The 16,358-nt window shown below is 36.2% G+C and overlaps 2 protein-coding genes and 2 non-coding genes across 22 annotated transcripts in view; all 4 read right to left on the bottom strand.

Annotated features, from left to right (window-relative positions):
* Window positions 1-11,932, bottom strand: part of clasp1a (cytoplasmic linker associated protein 1a) — a 60,993-nt gene extending 49,061 nt beyond the window's left edge. For 9 of the 19 annotated variants that reach the window (XM_043249625.1, XM_043249623.1, XM_043249621.1 and 6 more), the window contains exons 1-2: window positions 11,796-11,931; window positions 8,976-9,554 (exon numbers count right to left, since the gene is read on the bottom strand). In XM_043249625.1, the coding sequence (XP_043105560.1) occupies window positions 8,976-9,170 (195 nt within the window). In that variant the 5' untranslated portion in view covers window positions 9,171-9,554; window positions 11,796-11,931. Of the gene's footprint in view, window positions 1-8,975; window positions 9,555-10,625; window positions 10,834-11,491; window positions 11,610-11,795 lie in introns of those variants that run through there. The other 10 variants (XM_043249634.1, XM_043249628.1, XM_043249633.1 and 7 more) reach the window with 6 other exon arrangements.
* A 546-nt stretch (window positions 11,933-12,478) lies between these two features.
* On the bottom strand, window positions 12,479-15,632 carry nifk (nucleolar protein interacting with the FHA domain of MKI67). Its single transcript, XM_043248059.1, has 6 exons — window positions 15,408-15,632; window positions 15,070-15,198; window positions 14,397-14,505; window positions 14,108-14,319; window positions 13,555-13,614; window positions 12,479-13,185 (listed from the first exon to the last, which is right to left on the bottom strand). Exons 1-6 carry the CDS (start codon window positions 15,519-15,521, stop codon window positions 13,003-13,005), a joined length of 807 nt encoding a protein of 268 aa, XP_043103994.1. The 5' UTR covers window positions 15,522-15,632; the 3' UTR covers window positions 12,479-13,002.
* On the bottom strand, window positions 13,261-13,387 carry LOC122352188. Its single transcript, XR_006251866.1, has one exon. It is a non-coding gene; the product is annotated as a small nucleolar RNA ACA64 (small nucleolar RNA).
* Window positions 14,586-14,708, bottom strand: LOC122352186. Its single transcript, XR_006251864.1, has one exon. It is a non-coding gene; the product is annotated as a small nucleolar RNA ACA64 (small nucleolar RNA).
* Window positions 15,633-16,358: the final 726 nt, after the last annotated feature.

Genomic DNA, 16,358 nt, shown 5'->3' with positions numbered 1-16,358 from the left:
CGAAGCGGGGGCTGTTCTTGACACAGCGAGAAAGGAATGTGGACAATCCTTGCCAACTAAACAGAAACCTGACGCAGGCAGAACAACTACAGCTGATATCCGGCAAAGAGCATTTCCTCTTATCAAACACACACATGCCGCTTTCGCGACAGCAGGTGCTGACCAGCGCAGGAAATCTGAAGTCAGCTGAGTGTGCATGAGTGTAGTGTGTGTGTGTGTGTGTGTGTTTCAAAGGCAACTTTGTCTAATCCATCAAGTTGCTGGGGTGTCCAAAGCAAGTGTGTGGTCCGTTCAAATATTGGTAAAAAGGCATGGCATGGACGTAAACATCTCTCCATTTTTAGATTGCCTCTTTAATTAAAACAACTTTGAATACTTCAGCAGTGAGAGTGATGGCGGCTCAGCAAAAGATTAAGACCGTAGACAAGTAGCATAGAAGTAAATGACAAAACAGACCAGTAGCACATATGCAAAAGAAGAATAGATACATCTGTCTAAACACTCACAGGCTCAAGAAGGGAGTGAAAATAGTCTAACAAAATAATGCAGTGTGTGTGTGCATATATATATAATTAATAAATTTATGAAATATATTTTTTAACACATAAAAGTATAACCTACTGATTTAACCCAGTATGATTTTTTTTTTTTTTTGTAGTATTTGGGGGAAATTTAAAAAAAAAAGTTTAGATTTTTCTATTCAAAGAATCTTGAAAACTGCCATTTTAGGGTCAGTGCTTTATTTATTTATTGATAGATTTTTATGGAAAGAAACTAATAAATTAAATTGCTTAAAATTATAGTAAAGATTTTTATACCAAGCGAGTTAAAAATGTTTAAAAATGAATTCTATTTTCAATCAATTTCAACAATCCTGGGAAATATGTAGTTAGCTTTCCACAAAAACATTATGCAGCAGAACTGTTTTCAACATTATTAATAACATATGTCTTTTGAGCACCAAATCAACACATCCCAATGATTTCTGAAGGATCACTGGACACTAAAGACTGGAGTAATGGCTGCTAAAAATTTAGCTTTACTTCCACCAAAACAATTTTAAAGTGTTTTTTACATAGTGTTTTTTACATTTTTATAATACCATGTAAAACTATGTGAAATTACATTTAAACAGAATTTCTGATTAAATAAATGCAGACATAAAACTTTAAAAGGATCTCCTGTTTGAGCATTTCAGTTGAAGGCAAATCAGTCGCTATTTGCTGTCCAAGGGCACACACACACAATGGGAAAACACAATAATCAGGATCAAACAGGACAAACATACTAATGCACAAGCTGCAAACAAAACACAAAGACCCTAAGGAACAGTAACAGACAGCTTAACTACAGGTGACCTTGGGAGAGACCAAGATCCTGTAGCTACAAAAGAAAAGAATTACTAACAATTGGACAGAACAGGAGACTGCGGTTATCACTATGTTGCAGCTTAAGTGCTGTAGTCATTTGTGCTATTGAAGTACAGCTGAATTAACAGCTCTTGACACTCCCTCCCCTCACGTCCATATCAGCACCTCTGCCACATCCATTCCATCTCACAGCTCAAGTAAGACTGACAAAGAGATGTCTGCACAACAACAAAGACGTGCGTTATGCTCAGCGATCAGATCAGCTGTACAGAGGGCTAGACTCTATATGGGCGTGAAGTACGGCTCTGTTTTCTTCATAAGGCTGGATGAGCTGATAACACACTGGTTGTCCTGCTGTGATGGGGGTTGTTTGAAAAACGCCATACTGTGATCCAAACCACTACTATCTCGAAGACTGGCAAAGTGCTGTTTCACGATAGTTTAACAAAGCAACTAAATATGTAAGAGGTAAAACTCAATTTAAACTTTATCGGTGTTACCACTGAAGAGAAAAAAAGAAGAGAAAAGGCATATTCTTAGCATAATTTAACTATTTATAATTATCATACAATGATTTTAATTTGAAAAATACAACCTTGGAAGTCAATGGGCATCAAAATATAATCTTCAGTGTTTCACAGCTGAAACGCATACATACAGGTTTGGAATAGTAAATGATGACAGAATTGTCATTCCTGGTGGACTATTCTTTTCAACACAAACAGTCTATTGTTTTTCCAGCAATGTGTACAAGCTGAAACATTTACAGAATTTGACAGACTGCTGTTCTTGGCACAGACTTCAAATGTTTGTATGGCACCTTCTATGAAATATAGTTACTTTTGTCTAATGGTGAACTGAATGAAACGCTAACTGAACAAACAAACGGACGCTTTAAATGTGTTGATGGTTCAACAGAAGTTTCAGATTCTGAAAGCAAACCATTGATGGTATGCAAGTAGGTTTAGTGCGGCAGTTCAGCACCAACACACTTCATTAGATGCCTCTTCATAATGGAAGCATTGATAGAGCACAATGGCAGAAAGAAGACCGAGAGAGAGTTGAGCAGAGTGATACAGAAAAAGAGAAAGAAAGAAAAGGACAGAATTAGGAAGAAATACAGCTCAAACACACCAACAGAATTTTGAAGGGTTTGAAATCTAAGGCAAAACAATCTTTTTAAACATAATTGTCTGAAACAGGATATAAAAACGCACAAATGGAAACTGGTAAAACATCTTGATTCTACAGAAATGGACAGAACTGTTGTTGTGCACATATTTATTATTGACAAGTGCATCTCTGACCCTAATTGTTGACTTGATAACACTGAAATCAATATAAATGATCAATGTTCCTTATGTCCTGCAATTAAATATATACACACACATAAAGGAACAGGCTAATAAAAGTATTCTCTTGTGTGCGTGTGTGTGTGTGTGTGCGCATGTACAGTATACAAATAAGTAATCATAAAAGATGATATGGCATTCATAACTAACCCTATGCTTATATAACTAACAAGCAAAACGTGAGGACTTACACAATTATGCACAAATGAACTAAATCTAGGTGATTATACATCTGTGGGAGAAAAATGATTTTAAATCCCATTCATTGATCTTGAATAATGACTATCATGTCTTAACATGATCTGAAGCTCACAACTGTATTTTTCAACACTGTAAGTTTTCAACACAAACAATGGCACATGATGAGCTATTAATATTATGTCATACAAGCACATAGGTCTATTCAGAGGACAGAAAGCACTCATTGAGTAAGACTGACAAAAGCACAAGGTCAAAGAGATGGGCTACATAAAAAGATTGCGCCATTTCCCCCACTATTTAGTTACAATACAGCCGTACATAAAACCACAGGCTGCTCTGTTCATGCTCAGGCAGTGGAACAGCACATTTAATGCAATGTCATTAAAAAAAACAAGAAAGGAGTGAATTCACAAGATCTTTGCAGGATGTTGTTCAACTGTATATGTACAAGTATGCAATAAAATGCAGAATAAAATGATTTTCACAGTTTTGTAAAGTATGCAGCAAAATCCGAATAAAACTAAATAAAATAAAATATACAAGATACACATTAAAAAAAACTATGCAAAACACAGTTGGATGGTCAGAGAACTAAAAAGAACTGATCTAGTTCCATCAATCCAAAACTGATAATGAAGAAAGTTAAGGAAATTAATTTTTGACCTTAACTGAAACGCATGTGGTAGAAGATAAAAGGCCACTCGTACCAAAACTCTCTAATGATTTTAGCAATAAATATTTGAGAGGTTAAAAGCTGCAGGGGTTTGATGAGAGAGGAGAAGGGAGGGCAACAGCTGGGCACGGAGACAGAGGTGGAACGTTGCCAACTAAATCAGAGTCTCGTCTTCCGGAAGCTTTAGTAGCTTAAGAAAGATAGACTACAGCAGCCGCTCTCTGCATGCAACCGTTCTCCCACTGTACTCCGGTATCCCGTCACCCCCTGCGTCAACAACATCATGGCGCTCTCCTGCCGCCAGCCTGGCTCCGTGCACATCACACGCCGTTCAGCGACAGGCAAGTGGGCCACACGTGCTAGCTAGCACACTGCAGCGAGGGGGGGGGGAAATCAGCCGCAGCTGAGGATTGAAGAGTCGGCAGTGCTGTGGTGTTAAAAAACAGAGGATGGAGTGATAGAGTAAGGTCAGGAGACACAGAGACAGACTACGGGAGCTTGAATAATGCAAACTGACAGGACAGAAAAGTCATGAAAAAAAAGAGATGAAAACAGAACAGATGAAAGTGACAGTGAAGAGATGATTAGCTGTTGGGTGTACTGCCATTTAAATAATTCTTATATTCACTTCTAACTATCTACTGAAATCTAGCATTATATGTATGTTATGTATAGTGTTCAAGCAGAGAAAGGGCGCTGATAGTCGATATAAAGTTAATGTCGTACAATTTAAAAATATAGTTCACCCAAAAATGAGTGAGTAAATGATGATAGAACTTTTATTTTGGGTCAATAAACCAATTTAATGAATGCAAATAAATTATACACAAAATTTTTCAAATAAAATGGACACTTACTGCTGCTCAAATGTGCAGCAAGTTTTTTAAAAACAAAAGCAATCATTTGTTAAAATCTTACTGACTGTAATGCATCTTACACAACAGCTAATCAATTCGTTATCAATGCTCAAAATGGTCAATTATTAGCCTTGCCACATATCAATCAAATATTTATGAGCCACAAAAATGTTACTAAAAATATCAACTGTTTTAAGAGGAAATGTGAGCAATACCAAATAAAAAATTAACATGGACAAGCATTTTAACACGATTGGATTCTTATCCTATGTACGTTTTTTCTTCTTCTCCTGAATTCATTCTAGCATAAGCTGAAGCAAGATGACATAATGTGCAGGGTCCGACCAAATATAGGATGACTTCACCGACATTCCAGCGCACACTAACTAAACAAACATTACAAGAGGTTGTGCGGCCTACTAAACTTTGAGCCTTGCTCAAATGACAACAGGCAACATTCTCCAGTACAGCGGTTAAAAACAAAACATGATGCTGATAAATGTTTAACTAACACGGACATATTGTGAACACATGGCAAAGCTAGTTAAACAGTTTCCTGAAAGAGTGGGCGATATGGTACAAATACCAAGTCACATTTTTATTTCAGAAATATCACGATTCACGATTTTATCATGTCTCTTTGATGTTGATTTTAATATTTTGCAAGTTCTTGTTTTTTTAGAAGCATTAGCTGTCCAGTTGTGTACACACTTCCGATCCAATTCCATTTTTGTTGTGTGACATTTCAGAATGAAAGGGATATTGAATGAGTAAGAATGCAGGGTGGGACTTTTTAATCTGCTGGGAATTGATTTAATCGGGAAAAGTGGTTTCTATAGTTTTCCTCTGGAATAATGTGCACGGATGAATCGTTCACAATAAGATCAGGGCTGCATCTCCCTACAGTATCACAAGCCTTGCTCTAAGAAACCATATACAGCTACGTTCTCTATGGATCAACTAAAGCTTCTAGGAAATGTAGGCATGTATATGAACTAAATGTGGTCAAGCTCCTAGGGATTTTAAGATCTAGGCTAATTTTCAACCACTAAACAGCCTAGAAGTTTTCCCAATTACATTTTTTTTTTTTTTAAAAATACAGAAAACAGTGAAAAGACAGAAAAATATAAAATGTTTTTGTTCAACTTCGGAAGCAAAACACACCACTTAACAATAAAGGGAGGTGCCATATACAACAGTTGCTTTTTACCCCCCTACTTTTATGGAGTCAAGGGTGGTACAAAGGACACAGGGCTTACATCAGCTCATGAAAAAAAAGACAGTTTCTTGCCTTCCTTATCTACCCCCTCCATTTTCCTCTCTCTTCCCAGTCAGACACACTTCCTCTCTAAGCTGCTTAAAGACAGAATGTTCTGCTGTTCTTAAGCAACTTGAGGGGTTTGCTACAATTTATTTTACATATATTCACAGGACTGTGTGACTGATATCAAGCCTTATTGTGCATTTCATTTTACCTCAGAATGCATACATTTGAATTGAGTTACTGTATTTGAGTTACCTGAAGAGAGGTACTGTAACTCAAATGCAAGCGGAATAAAAATGTAAAGAAATGCAAAGAAAGGAAGGCCTAAATAATAGTTTTTCTTTGCCACAACAAAATTAAATATTTCTGTACGATTTACACATAAACAACATGTGTCGTTTATTTTCAATCACTTTTATAAAAGTTGTCAATAATTTAGCACTGCTTATAGTTGATTAATACCTCACTATTCAGCATAATAAAGCATAGAATGAATAAAATATGGAACATTTTTATTTCTATAAAGTAATCTGAAAACATTTTGTCTTATGGTAAAAAAAAATAAAAATAAAACTCTTTTGATGATCGCGCAGGTGTAAAACAATATATTCCCTCTTTTTTAGCAATAGATAGGTATAATTAGTCAACATTAATATTAAACTTGCTCTGGTTTAGTTAAACAAAAGAAGTTACATTCAACTTGCTAAATTGCAATACATTAAATCACTTTTTCTGTCCTTCCTATTCAAATTCCAATACATCATCCAGTGGGGTGTGGCCAATTCAATACAAATTCTTTATAAACTGAAAGAGAATTTTTAAATTCTGAATTTTGATAAACCACCGGTTAAGAGTGCCTTTAATTACACCTCAGTAAATAACAACGGGCAGGATGCTCGATTTAAGATGAATAGACAGTTGATTTATAGGCAACATCTAGAGACTTTGCCAAAACAAATGCATCTAGATTCTGCAAAGTAAAAGAGGGTCGACAGTATTTTGTCATTTACTAGCTAAACAGGTCCTTTGGATTGAAGGTCTAGACAGAATTAATGATCACATAAACGGCACTGTGGTGCCAACTCGTCAGTACATGATTTACTCTTTGATAAGGCACAAAGTTTTAAGATGTACAGCAACACTATTAGAACCACAAACACTTTTAATTTACTTATCAGAAATGTGAAGGAACGACCACAACAGGACAAAGTTTTCTATAGTGTACAAACCACAAAGTAATAAGAATACGCAACTTCTAGAAGAGTCAGATAATCGATTCTGTTTTACTACAACCAACACCAAGGCTGTCAAAGCCTGTAGAGTAACTGAGTCAGCACTACTTCAAAGACCAAACTGTTTACTGATACGAACACGTCACATGTGAAGAGCCAACCTCACCCAAACCCTGCCCAAATACTTTCCACATTACTCCCAACATCAATTTCCGTCTCTGTCAAGACTGGTGCTTGTGAATAAAATGCGGCACGAGCAAATTTATTTGTTCTCTAGCAGATGCAAGCAAGTATTTACTGACATGCAGCAAAACCTGACATTGAAAATCAGTTTCCTGAAATAACCCTCCTAGCATTACTAAGAAAATAGTAAGGTGATTTATATCCAACAATCATCATATAATCATTGTGAGATATATATATATATATATATATATATATATATATATATATATATATATATATATATAAAATCTGTTAGTCTGTTCAGTGGAAAACATGCTTTTATTACTTTCAGCTGGGGTTAAATTTATTTATTTATTACATTTGCACATTTTAATCTACTTTGTTAGTGTCTGTTTGGTTCAAATGAAGTGTGAAAAATAATTAAGAAAATACAGACTAATAATAATAATAAATAACATTAGTGGATACATTTTAAATTACATAAAAAAAACGATAAACAGAGTCAACATGTCAGATCACATAGTCCTAATGGTTGCAATGAAATATTACCCATTCATGGAATCACACAGCAACTGGCTGAAACATGAGAGTTTATGAAAGAATCATCCTTCAGATGGGTTCAAATGAGGTCGTGAAAAATGTGATTCTATTGTCGTTCAATCTAACGTTGAGCTGACCTCTGGCTTTCAGCGTCAGGCAACGAGAAGAATTTACACTACATTCATGATGTCACAGCATTAAAACGTATACAAAACACAAGAAAGATGAACTTCAGGATGCTAACCGTTTGGTATAACTGCTACTCTGTTTACAAGTTGCAAAAGGAAGTGACATCAAAGATAAACAGGCTCTGAACACTGTCAAAATAATACACCGCAATCAGCAAAACATACGCAGAAAAAAAAAAAAAATAGTCGGACGGCTCTGACTCAGCACTGCAATGCTATAAGTTCAAGGAGAAATATTTGAAATACAAACCTCACATGGACGTTACTTAAGAGGATTTTTGGCATGACTCCAATTAAACATTTTATCTCCATTAATTGCCAGTGCTAGCGTTTGATATTCTAGGACATGAAACCAGTAATTCAGTATAAGCCATCTTATTTCACCCTACAGCGTACTTAAGTGTCTACTGTAGACAGCATTCAATATAAGACGCCTATTGCATAAATAATCATGTATAAAAATAATAACAAGATTATGGTTAGTAATGTAATTTAATCTGTTTGAATTCTTCAAGCACAAGATCAGAACAAAAATGAATTTCAACAATTAGCCTATCATCTACAGCTTTAAAGACCAATTTCACCAAATAATTTTGTTTTTTTCCTGATCGTCACTTTAAATCCAAAATGCCGTCCTTTCTTCCATGAGGAACTACGGAAACCTCTTTGCATTAGATGTAACTACACAGAAAACATAGGCATTTAACTAAACTATCATTTTTAAACAGAAGTCAGCCATACAGGTTTGAAACAACATGAGGCTGAATAAATGATGACTAAATTTCCATTTATGGGTGAATGAATGCCTTAATCATCATTTAAAGACGTGGACGCGTTGTGAAGTCTCTCGTTGTGTCTGATCTTGAAATATGTCAACATGAAGGGCTGTAAATGTTCCAGTAACCTCAAAAGCCTGCTCTGTTTCGCTCAAGGGATCGATTTAGGCCCTCAATTCTATGCCAGACAACTGCCTGAAGGAGAATTCCAAAAGAAAGCCCTTGCTTTATAACCCATGATACACAATCCAATTGAAACACCACCCTGCACCCTTTACTGCCATCAAACCTGCAGAAAATTATGATTAAGTATCTAAATGTTAAAAAACGTCTTACCTTGAAGTTGCTGGAGTTAACCCAAGAGGTGGCGATACCGTCCACCATTTTATCCAGCGCAGTCTGGTCACTCTCCAGGTCGTGACACTTGTCAGCATCTGTGATGTAGTCGATGAGCTCCGGACCCATCTGCAACCTGCGGGCCACATCCTTCTGTAGAACCTGGGTCAGACAGTACTCCATATTGGGCTCCATGGTCTATGATGTCCTGCCACCACCCGTGTGGCAGTGGAGAGGAAAAAAGGGAAAAAAATAGGTCTTTAGCGTGTGCTATCCAGGCAAAATAAGAGCACACGCTTATTAATATCCTGTGTTGATGAACACTATGAGTGCCACAGGCTGGCAAGAAGCTGAGCGGTAGGGATGTCGACTCGGGAATGCAAACGATGCACCATATGTGACTAGACAACAGCTGATGAGGACTGCAAACTCTCCTTTTTGTCCCTTTAGGAGGCAGCCAAACCACTAGCAGCGGCAGAAGCGCTCTTGGTTGCGGTGGAGCAGCAGGAGTTGTGGTAACTAGAGCAGGAGAGAGAGGGTCTGGCGGAGCATTGCTTCATAATTCGGAGGTCCTCCCTGCTAAGGATGAGAAAAAAAAAAGAGCTGTTAGCCGAGTACCACCTCTGGATATCAAATGCCTGTACGGCTGGACCTGCATTTTTGTCAGCTCAGATCAGCAGCCACTTACGAGAAAAGCAGAAAAGCCCTTTGATGGTGACATAACTCAAAGTCCGGCCTGCATTCTCTTAACTATTTATTTGCTGACCACACATCAGCTGCGCGGCTTTGTGGGATACAACAAGAGAGGAATTCCACTCATATTAAATGAGTAATTCACCTTAAAATTAAATTAGCCCGTCATTTTAAAACCCATTTGATGTTTAACAAAAAAAAAAAGGGAAAAAAACACCATCAAAGCACCGCAACAGCAATCTATACCACTACTAAACTACTAGGTAACATAAAGACCTGACTGTGTTACTCAGCAGTAATGCCATCACCAGGATACTTGCCTCCCAAGTGCATTGAGACAAAAATCTGCTAAAGCATCATGGGAATAATCTGGCTGCACTCACAGTTGGTCACCGCAAAGTGTATTACTCTGATAAGCAGATTACCTGATGCCCGGACAATATTTCTGAAAGGAAAATATACGTTGTCCATTGATCAAAGCAGAACATTTAAAATGATAAATGTACTGGTCACTGAGGTGTGGGTGGGTGGGTGGGTGGGTGTGTGTGTGTGTGTGTGTGTGTGTGTGTGTGTGTGTGTGCGTGTGTGTGCGTGTGTGTGTGCGTGTGTGTGTGCGTGTGTGTGTGTACAGTGGAGAACAAAATGAAAGTGAGAGACTTAAAGATATTGAACATTCCCAAAATAATGTTCAATAAATACAATAGCATTAATAAAGATTACATTTCAAAAGTAAGTACATTTTCAAAGTAAAATAAAAGAGATTTAAGATACTCTTTATAACACTGTCAAATAAAATGGATCATTAGGTTTTGCACAAACTAGTTCACGCAGCTCATCTAATCAATTGTAAACAAATTTAAACAAATCTAAAGAAAACTACCTTTTCCATGCAAATTAATGTACGGATATTATTATGGTAAAATTTTGAAAAATGCAAAATAGAAAAAAAAGATTTACTGGCAATCGCAGACATTTGGTCCTCACTGTATTTGTGTTTTCTGTCTTCACTGTCACAAGTGGTTTTGTTTTTGCTTAGTTTACATTACAAGTCTGTGCCTGTGCTTCACATTTCCAGCTACACAATGGTGGGAGGAGACCTTGCCTAGTCTCCTAATTCTTCATAGATCAGAAACAGGAGCTCATCATTTATGAACTGTGATGTCACCTTAATGTAAAACACACACACACACACACACACACAACATGATAATTCAATGATGTCAAGCGTAATTTACCTGTGCCTCCCTCAAGCCACACATTACAGGCCACCAATTACAGCTTAATTCAACTCTTTAGTGTTTAAGCATTAGATAACTAATAAATAAGCTAACCCGTCTGGACATAAGTTAAAACGGTCATGAAATAACCAGCACTTGGCGGAAATCTGATTATAATTCAAAGCAGAATCATTGTATGTGCTACATAAAACAAATTAAATAAAACAAAAGGCCGTTTCGAAGTGAATGACAGGTCCTACATGTGCATCATTGTAATGTATTTACATTGACGCGCACGTAGTATCTGTCATTCACCCTAAATTAGATGCTTTACTCCGGAGTCCAGGCTTTAAAAGATCTAATTGTCTTTTATAAACGTTAACAAGTCGAATAGCATGCCCCTCGTGATGAAATCCTAATCAGTATTTAATTGCCCACCGTTTTCAGACCATAGCTTGATGAATTTGTTTCTTTTTCATTGATCATCTAGCCGGTTATGCTAGCTCTCACTAGCCGAACGAATAAACTGTCAAAACTCCGGCGATTTACACTAAACCGGTACATGTAAACAACAAGCTTGGTTGAAATAATAGGTTATATACTCACTCTGCCGAATTTAGCGGTGGTTTCTGTGTGAAATGACACGGGTTGGGTTATTAAAGGTAAACGAGGTTTGTCTCTCTAGTGCTGCTCCTGTAGACACAATGATGGAGCCGGAATGCGCATGCGCTAAACACCTCTGCTCTATTACTGATTTAATGTAAAATCCGCTTACAGATTTGATACAAACGCTTCTCTATGACAAACATGTTTCTTTTTATCTCATTATGACTGCTAGCCATAACGGCCAGATTGTACCCCTTTATTATGTATGCACAGTATGCGAGTCATTTCTCCACCTTCAACTTACCTTTGTAATTGCCAATATTTGCTCTGATATTTGGAATGATTTTCCACACAATAGCGTACAGATATTTTGTTTACAGCCGCATATTAGAAATGCTCTGGTTTTCCTCTGTCCCGCTGCCACATGGTCATTTTTCCTTGTGTAGCTAAAACAATGAACCTTTATGGCAGGCTATTTCAACATTGATTTCTAAAAACTAACACCGACTATTTTGATTTTAATTGCTAGCAAGTAAAAAAAATAGCGAATATCTTTTTTCAACTAGCTAGCAAACACTGCTTATTACTACTAGAACTGACTAAAATATGCATTTAAACTGTATATTTTAAACCTTCTGTTATTGTCGTTTCATTTTTTCCTATTTCAACAATGCAGAACTCACTCATATTAGTCATTACAGTAATTGAAACTAAGATTCTATATACATAAAACCAGCAACAACACAAACCAAAATATCAACTTGCCGTTAGTAACAGAATAGCTGCTATAGTGACTAGTAGCAAAATAACACAAAAGCACTTCAGACTATTAAATATGATCAAATTGAAAAATATATTATTAAATTGGGTCAAGTAAAACTTTAAACCTGTGCTCGTAACACAAACGGATAATTTACGGACCAAATGTCAAAATAGCTTGCCATGTAATTAAACGCATGAAGATGAAAAACGACTCCTGGCTCCATCTAGTGGTTATACTGAAAGGCATTCCATTGATTCCATTTATTTCATGATACCCCTTAAACGTAAGCAACCTCAATAGTGACAATTTATACAAAAACTTTTTCATCAAAATATCTTTCAAATGCAATAAAAGAGCTTTATTTGATCCCCTTTTGCAGGTTAAGCACGTTTTACCTATATGTCTGAAGATAGTACTGGACAGAATACACAACGCCAAATACGATGACATCCATTTTACCGCTTCATTTTAAAACGAACATTGCATATTTTATTTATTATTACGTAGTTAATCAGACTTTGGCAACTTCTGGGAAACCACATTGTACCCTGCAAAGGTAATCTGTACATCTGCATAAAACACACCTCCAACCAGATGCCTGATAATCAGGATAGTGTGTGTGTGTGATCCTCTTCTCCAGCCACAGGGGAGGACTGACCTAATCACATACAAATGGCTCAAACAGTGAGTCCAGTGTCCCATCTAAACCAGGGAATGAAGTCTTTTTATTAGTCATTGAATTCTCCTTTTATGTCGTATTCTCCTCAACTTCCTCCTCATCAGACTCTTCATTGCTATCTTCCACATCCTCGCTGGTTTCTGTAGCAGATTTGGCTTTGATGACTATTTCATCATCAACATCAACCTCATCCTCAACTCTCATCGACTTCCTCCTCTCCAAAACTGATGGGGTGCACACTGGAGTGACATCCTGAATGCAAAAAAAAAAAAATGTCTTATAAACACTAGTAGCATAAGACTACATGCCCTAGTCATTTTCTATGAGAACTGTCGGTACATGGGTTTCATTGTGAGTCACATTGACTGACAATAAGCTAAATATGTACCACTTTCTGTTGGCACAGTTATCTTACTTCAGTCAATTGGTACAACTGAGGTAATTTTCAGTCTGTGCCAAGCATATGCATGCATGCATATATATATATATATATATATATATATATATATATATATATATATATATATATATATATATATATATATATATATATATATATATATATATATATATATATATGTGTGTGTGTGTGTGTGTGTGTACTGAAATACTTAATCTTACCTCACTACATACTGAAACATTGGCTTCTAATTGGGATTTCTTGACTGGAATCTGAGCTGCCTAAAAAAAAAAAAAAAAAAAAAAAAAAAAGTCAAACTAAACTCAATGAACTAGTTCACCCAAAAAAATTAATTTGCAGGAAATTTACTCACACCATCCATGATCAATGATAGTTTGTTTCCCCTTTGAAACAGATTCAAAGAAATGTAGCATTACAGCCCTTGTTCACCAGTGGAGGAAGTGTTATTAGACTTATTTTTTGATGGTCAAAATATGAGATAAAACAGCTTAATCATGACTGAAATTAAATGGACTGAAGTAATGAGGATTATTGTCATTTTTCTGTATCAGCAGTAACTCATTCTGACGGCACCCATATACTCAGAGAACACATTGGTGAGCAAGTGATGTAAAGTGATCTTTTCAGACAGGGAAACAAACACATACACATCTTGAATAGCTTAAGGGCGAGTACGTTTTCAGCAAATTATTATTTTTGGGTCACATATTTTAAGTGTTTTGATTAAAAAAAAAAAGAAATAACAGTACTTACAAATCCTGGAAAATCATAGTCAATGCCCTTTGCCGCCAATCTCTTGCGAAGCTTAGACTCTTTGCTTAAAAGCTTTGAAGCAACTTTCTTCTGATCTTCTTCCGCATGCTTTTTGTTGTAACGAGTAACTGCAGGCTGCTTTGGTCTCTTGAAGCCTAACTTGGAACCTAGAAACAGCTTTTCATGGACCTTCTCAGGTGGCATCACTTGGCCTATACAGGACAAAACAAGAATGTTTAGACTTTACATAAGAAAATACACATGCTAATTTTTTTTTCTCTCAACTCACACTTTATTAGCCGTTCTCCGATAAGGTAGTTGTTCATGGTCTCAGCCACAATCTTAGCCACCTCATCACACTCAAACTCCACAAATCCATAGCCTTTGCTCCTTCCAGTCTGTGGAAGATGAGTTTAATAACAGCTGCATTAAAATCTTTAAAGTAAGGGATTATCCACCAATATGATACTAGTGTTTTCAGTGTTGGCACATTGGTTTCATTGCACAACATAGAGTTGACAATAAGCAAAACGTACCTCTTCACTGTCTGCACAATTATCTTATCCAAGGCAACAAATGCCAAAGATAATTTTCAGATTGTGCCATTTTCATGCTATGCATTACACTGATAAATTACATACCCCCAAACATACCGAATTCTATTTGAAAATATTTGGAAGCCACCCCAATGGGATCAAACAAGTTTTCTTTAACAATCCTCTTCAAACCGAACAGAACCTTATCAAGTTATCCGAATCCATGAGGATTTTGTGCATCTTTATGGAATTCCAATTAGAAGTCTCAAATTAGTTTCAAACAATTGTAGACATTGTATTAGAATTCCTTTAGGATTTGTATTTAGCCACTTCACTAAATATTTTTTTTTAAATGTTGTATTAACTGATTGTGTTATACATACAGAGCTATAACCCAACTGGTAGTATGCTACAAGAACTTTATACCTTTTTACTCCTAGAAACTCTTATTCGAGTGACTTTGCCAAACTGTTGAAAGTAAGATTTCAACTGAGGTTCAAACAATCCTCGAGGCAGATGTCCAACATAGAGCACTCCAGAAGAAAGCGACTGACCCTGTGGGGAAAACCATAATTAACAAGTCAAGTCAACTAACGCTAAAGAGAATAAAATATCAAAATTAAAGAACGTGCGAGTTTTGTATAATAGTGTTGGATTAGGAGGTTTCTTCAATTGAAATAACCCAATTTAACTTAAATCATTTTTTTAACGTGAAGATAAATGATGGCTGGGTTAAACTGGAGCCACATGGTGAGCCGTCATACCGATTTAGGACGATTCTTTACTTGCTGAACCTTCTTCCGAAACTCTGCTTCCTCCTTCGGATTCAAAGACAGCAGGCTTTTCGCCGGCTTCTCTGATGACTTACCTTCTGTCATGATTAAATATAAGATTGCTAAAACAAATATATCTATATATTCTACTACGTACTGCTAGCGTCGCGCGCTCTCTCCTAAAACCACGTTGTGCCTCGTTCAGGAAGTCGGTAAGGTTCAAGAAGGCAATTCACAATAAAAGTCCACTACAAACTAAAGGTCTACTATTTTTTACTTTTACTCTTTTTTAAAATAAAACCTCTCATTGTTCTTATGATATATATTGATGGGTTGATATTTTTATAGCTATGTTTTATTTTTTATTTTTTTCTAAATCGTCTCATTTAATATAGAAATGGCGTATTAAAATGACTATTATTTTATTTTAATGATTTTTGGGCCTGAAATTAGGGGATTATGAGCAATATTGATAAATGTAAAAAAAAAAATAAAATAAATAAATAAATAAAAATAAAAATACCTTGCTGAATGTGTTTTTGGTTGGTTTAGGTCTGTCATGGATAAATAAATGGCAGCAAAACTGCCAATAGGAGGCCATGTTTTAATAAATGATCTATTGAATAATTCAAAACGACTGATTCAATAAGAAACGAAACAAGTGCCTGCGTCCCAGTCTGCATACTATCAATATTAAAATTTATGTGATATCAGTGGTTGTAAAAGTAGTAATAGTAGTTTTAACTACTATTTGGGGAGGCTGGATAGTAGGCTATACACATAAGGACGCAGGGAGTGAGTCCATCTGAATGGACGGTTGAATCACTGGATAACTTGATTCTTTCAAAAAAAAAAAAAAAGATTCATTCAAGGAACAGAACGCCGTGTTGCTCTGCTGCATTTAATAAAAGTAACATCTTGCGCACATGTGCTGGTATTCAG

This window comes from Puntigrus tetrazona, chromosome 9 (assembly GCF_018831695.1).
Source record: "Puntigrus tetrazona isolate hp1 chromosome 9, ASM1883169v1, whole genome shotgun sequence".
Taxonomy (NCBI): domain Eukaryota; kingdom Metazoa; phylum Chordata; class Actinopteri; order Cypriniformes; family Cyprinidae; genus Puntigrus; species Puntigrus tetrazona.
Note: the sequence above shows the minus strand (reverse complement) of the source record. Positions and strands in the feature narration are given on the sequence as shown.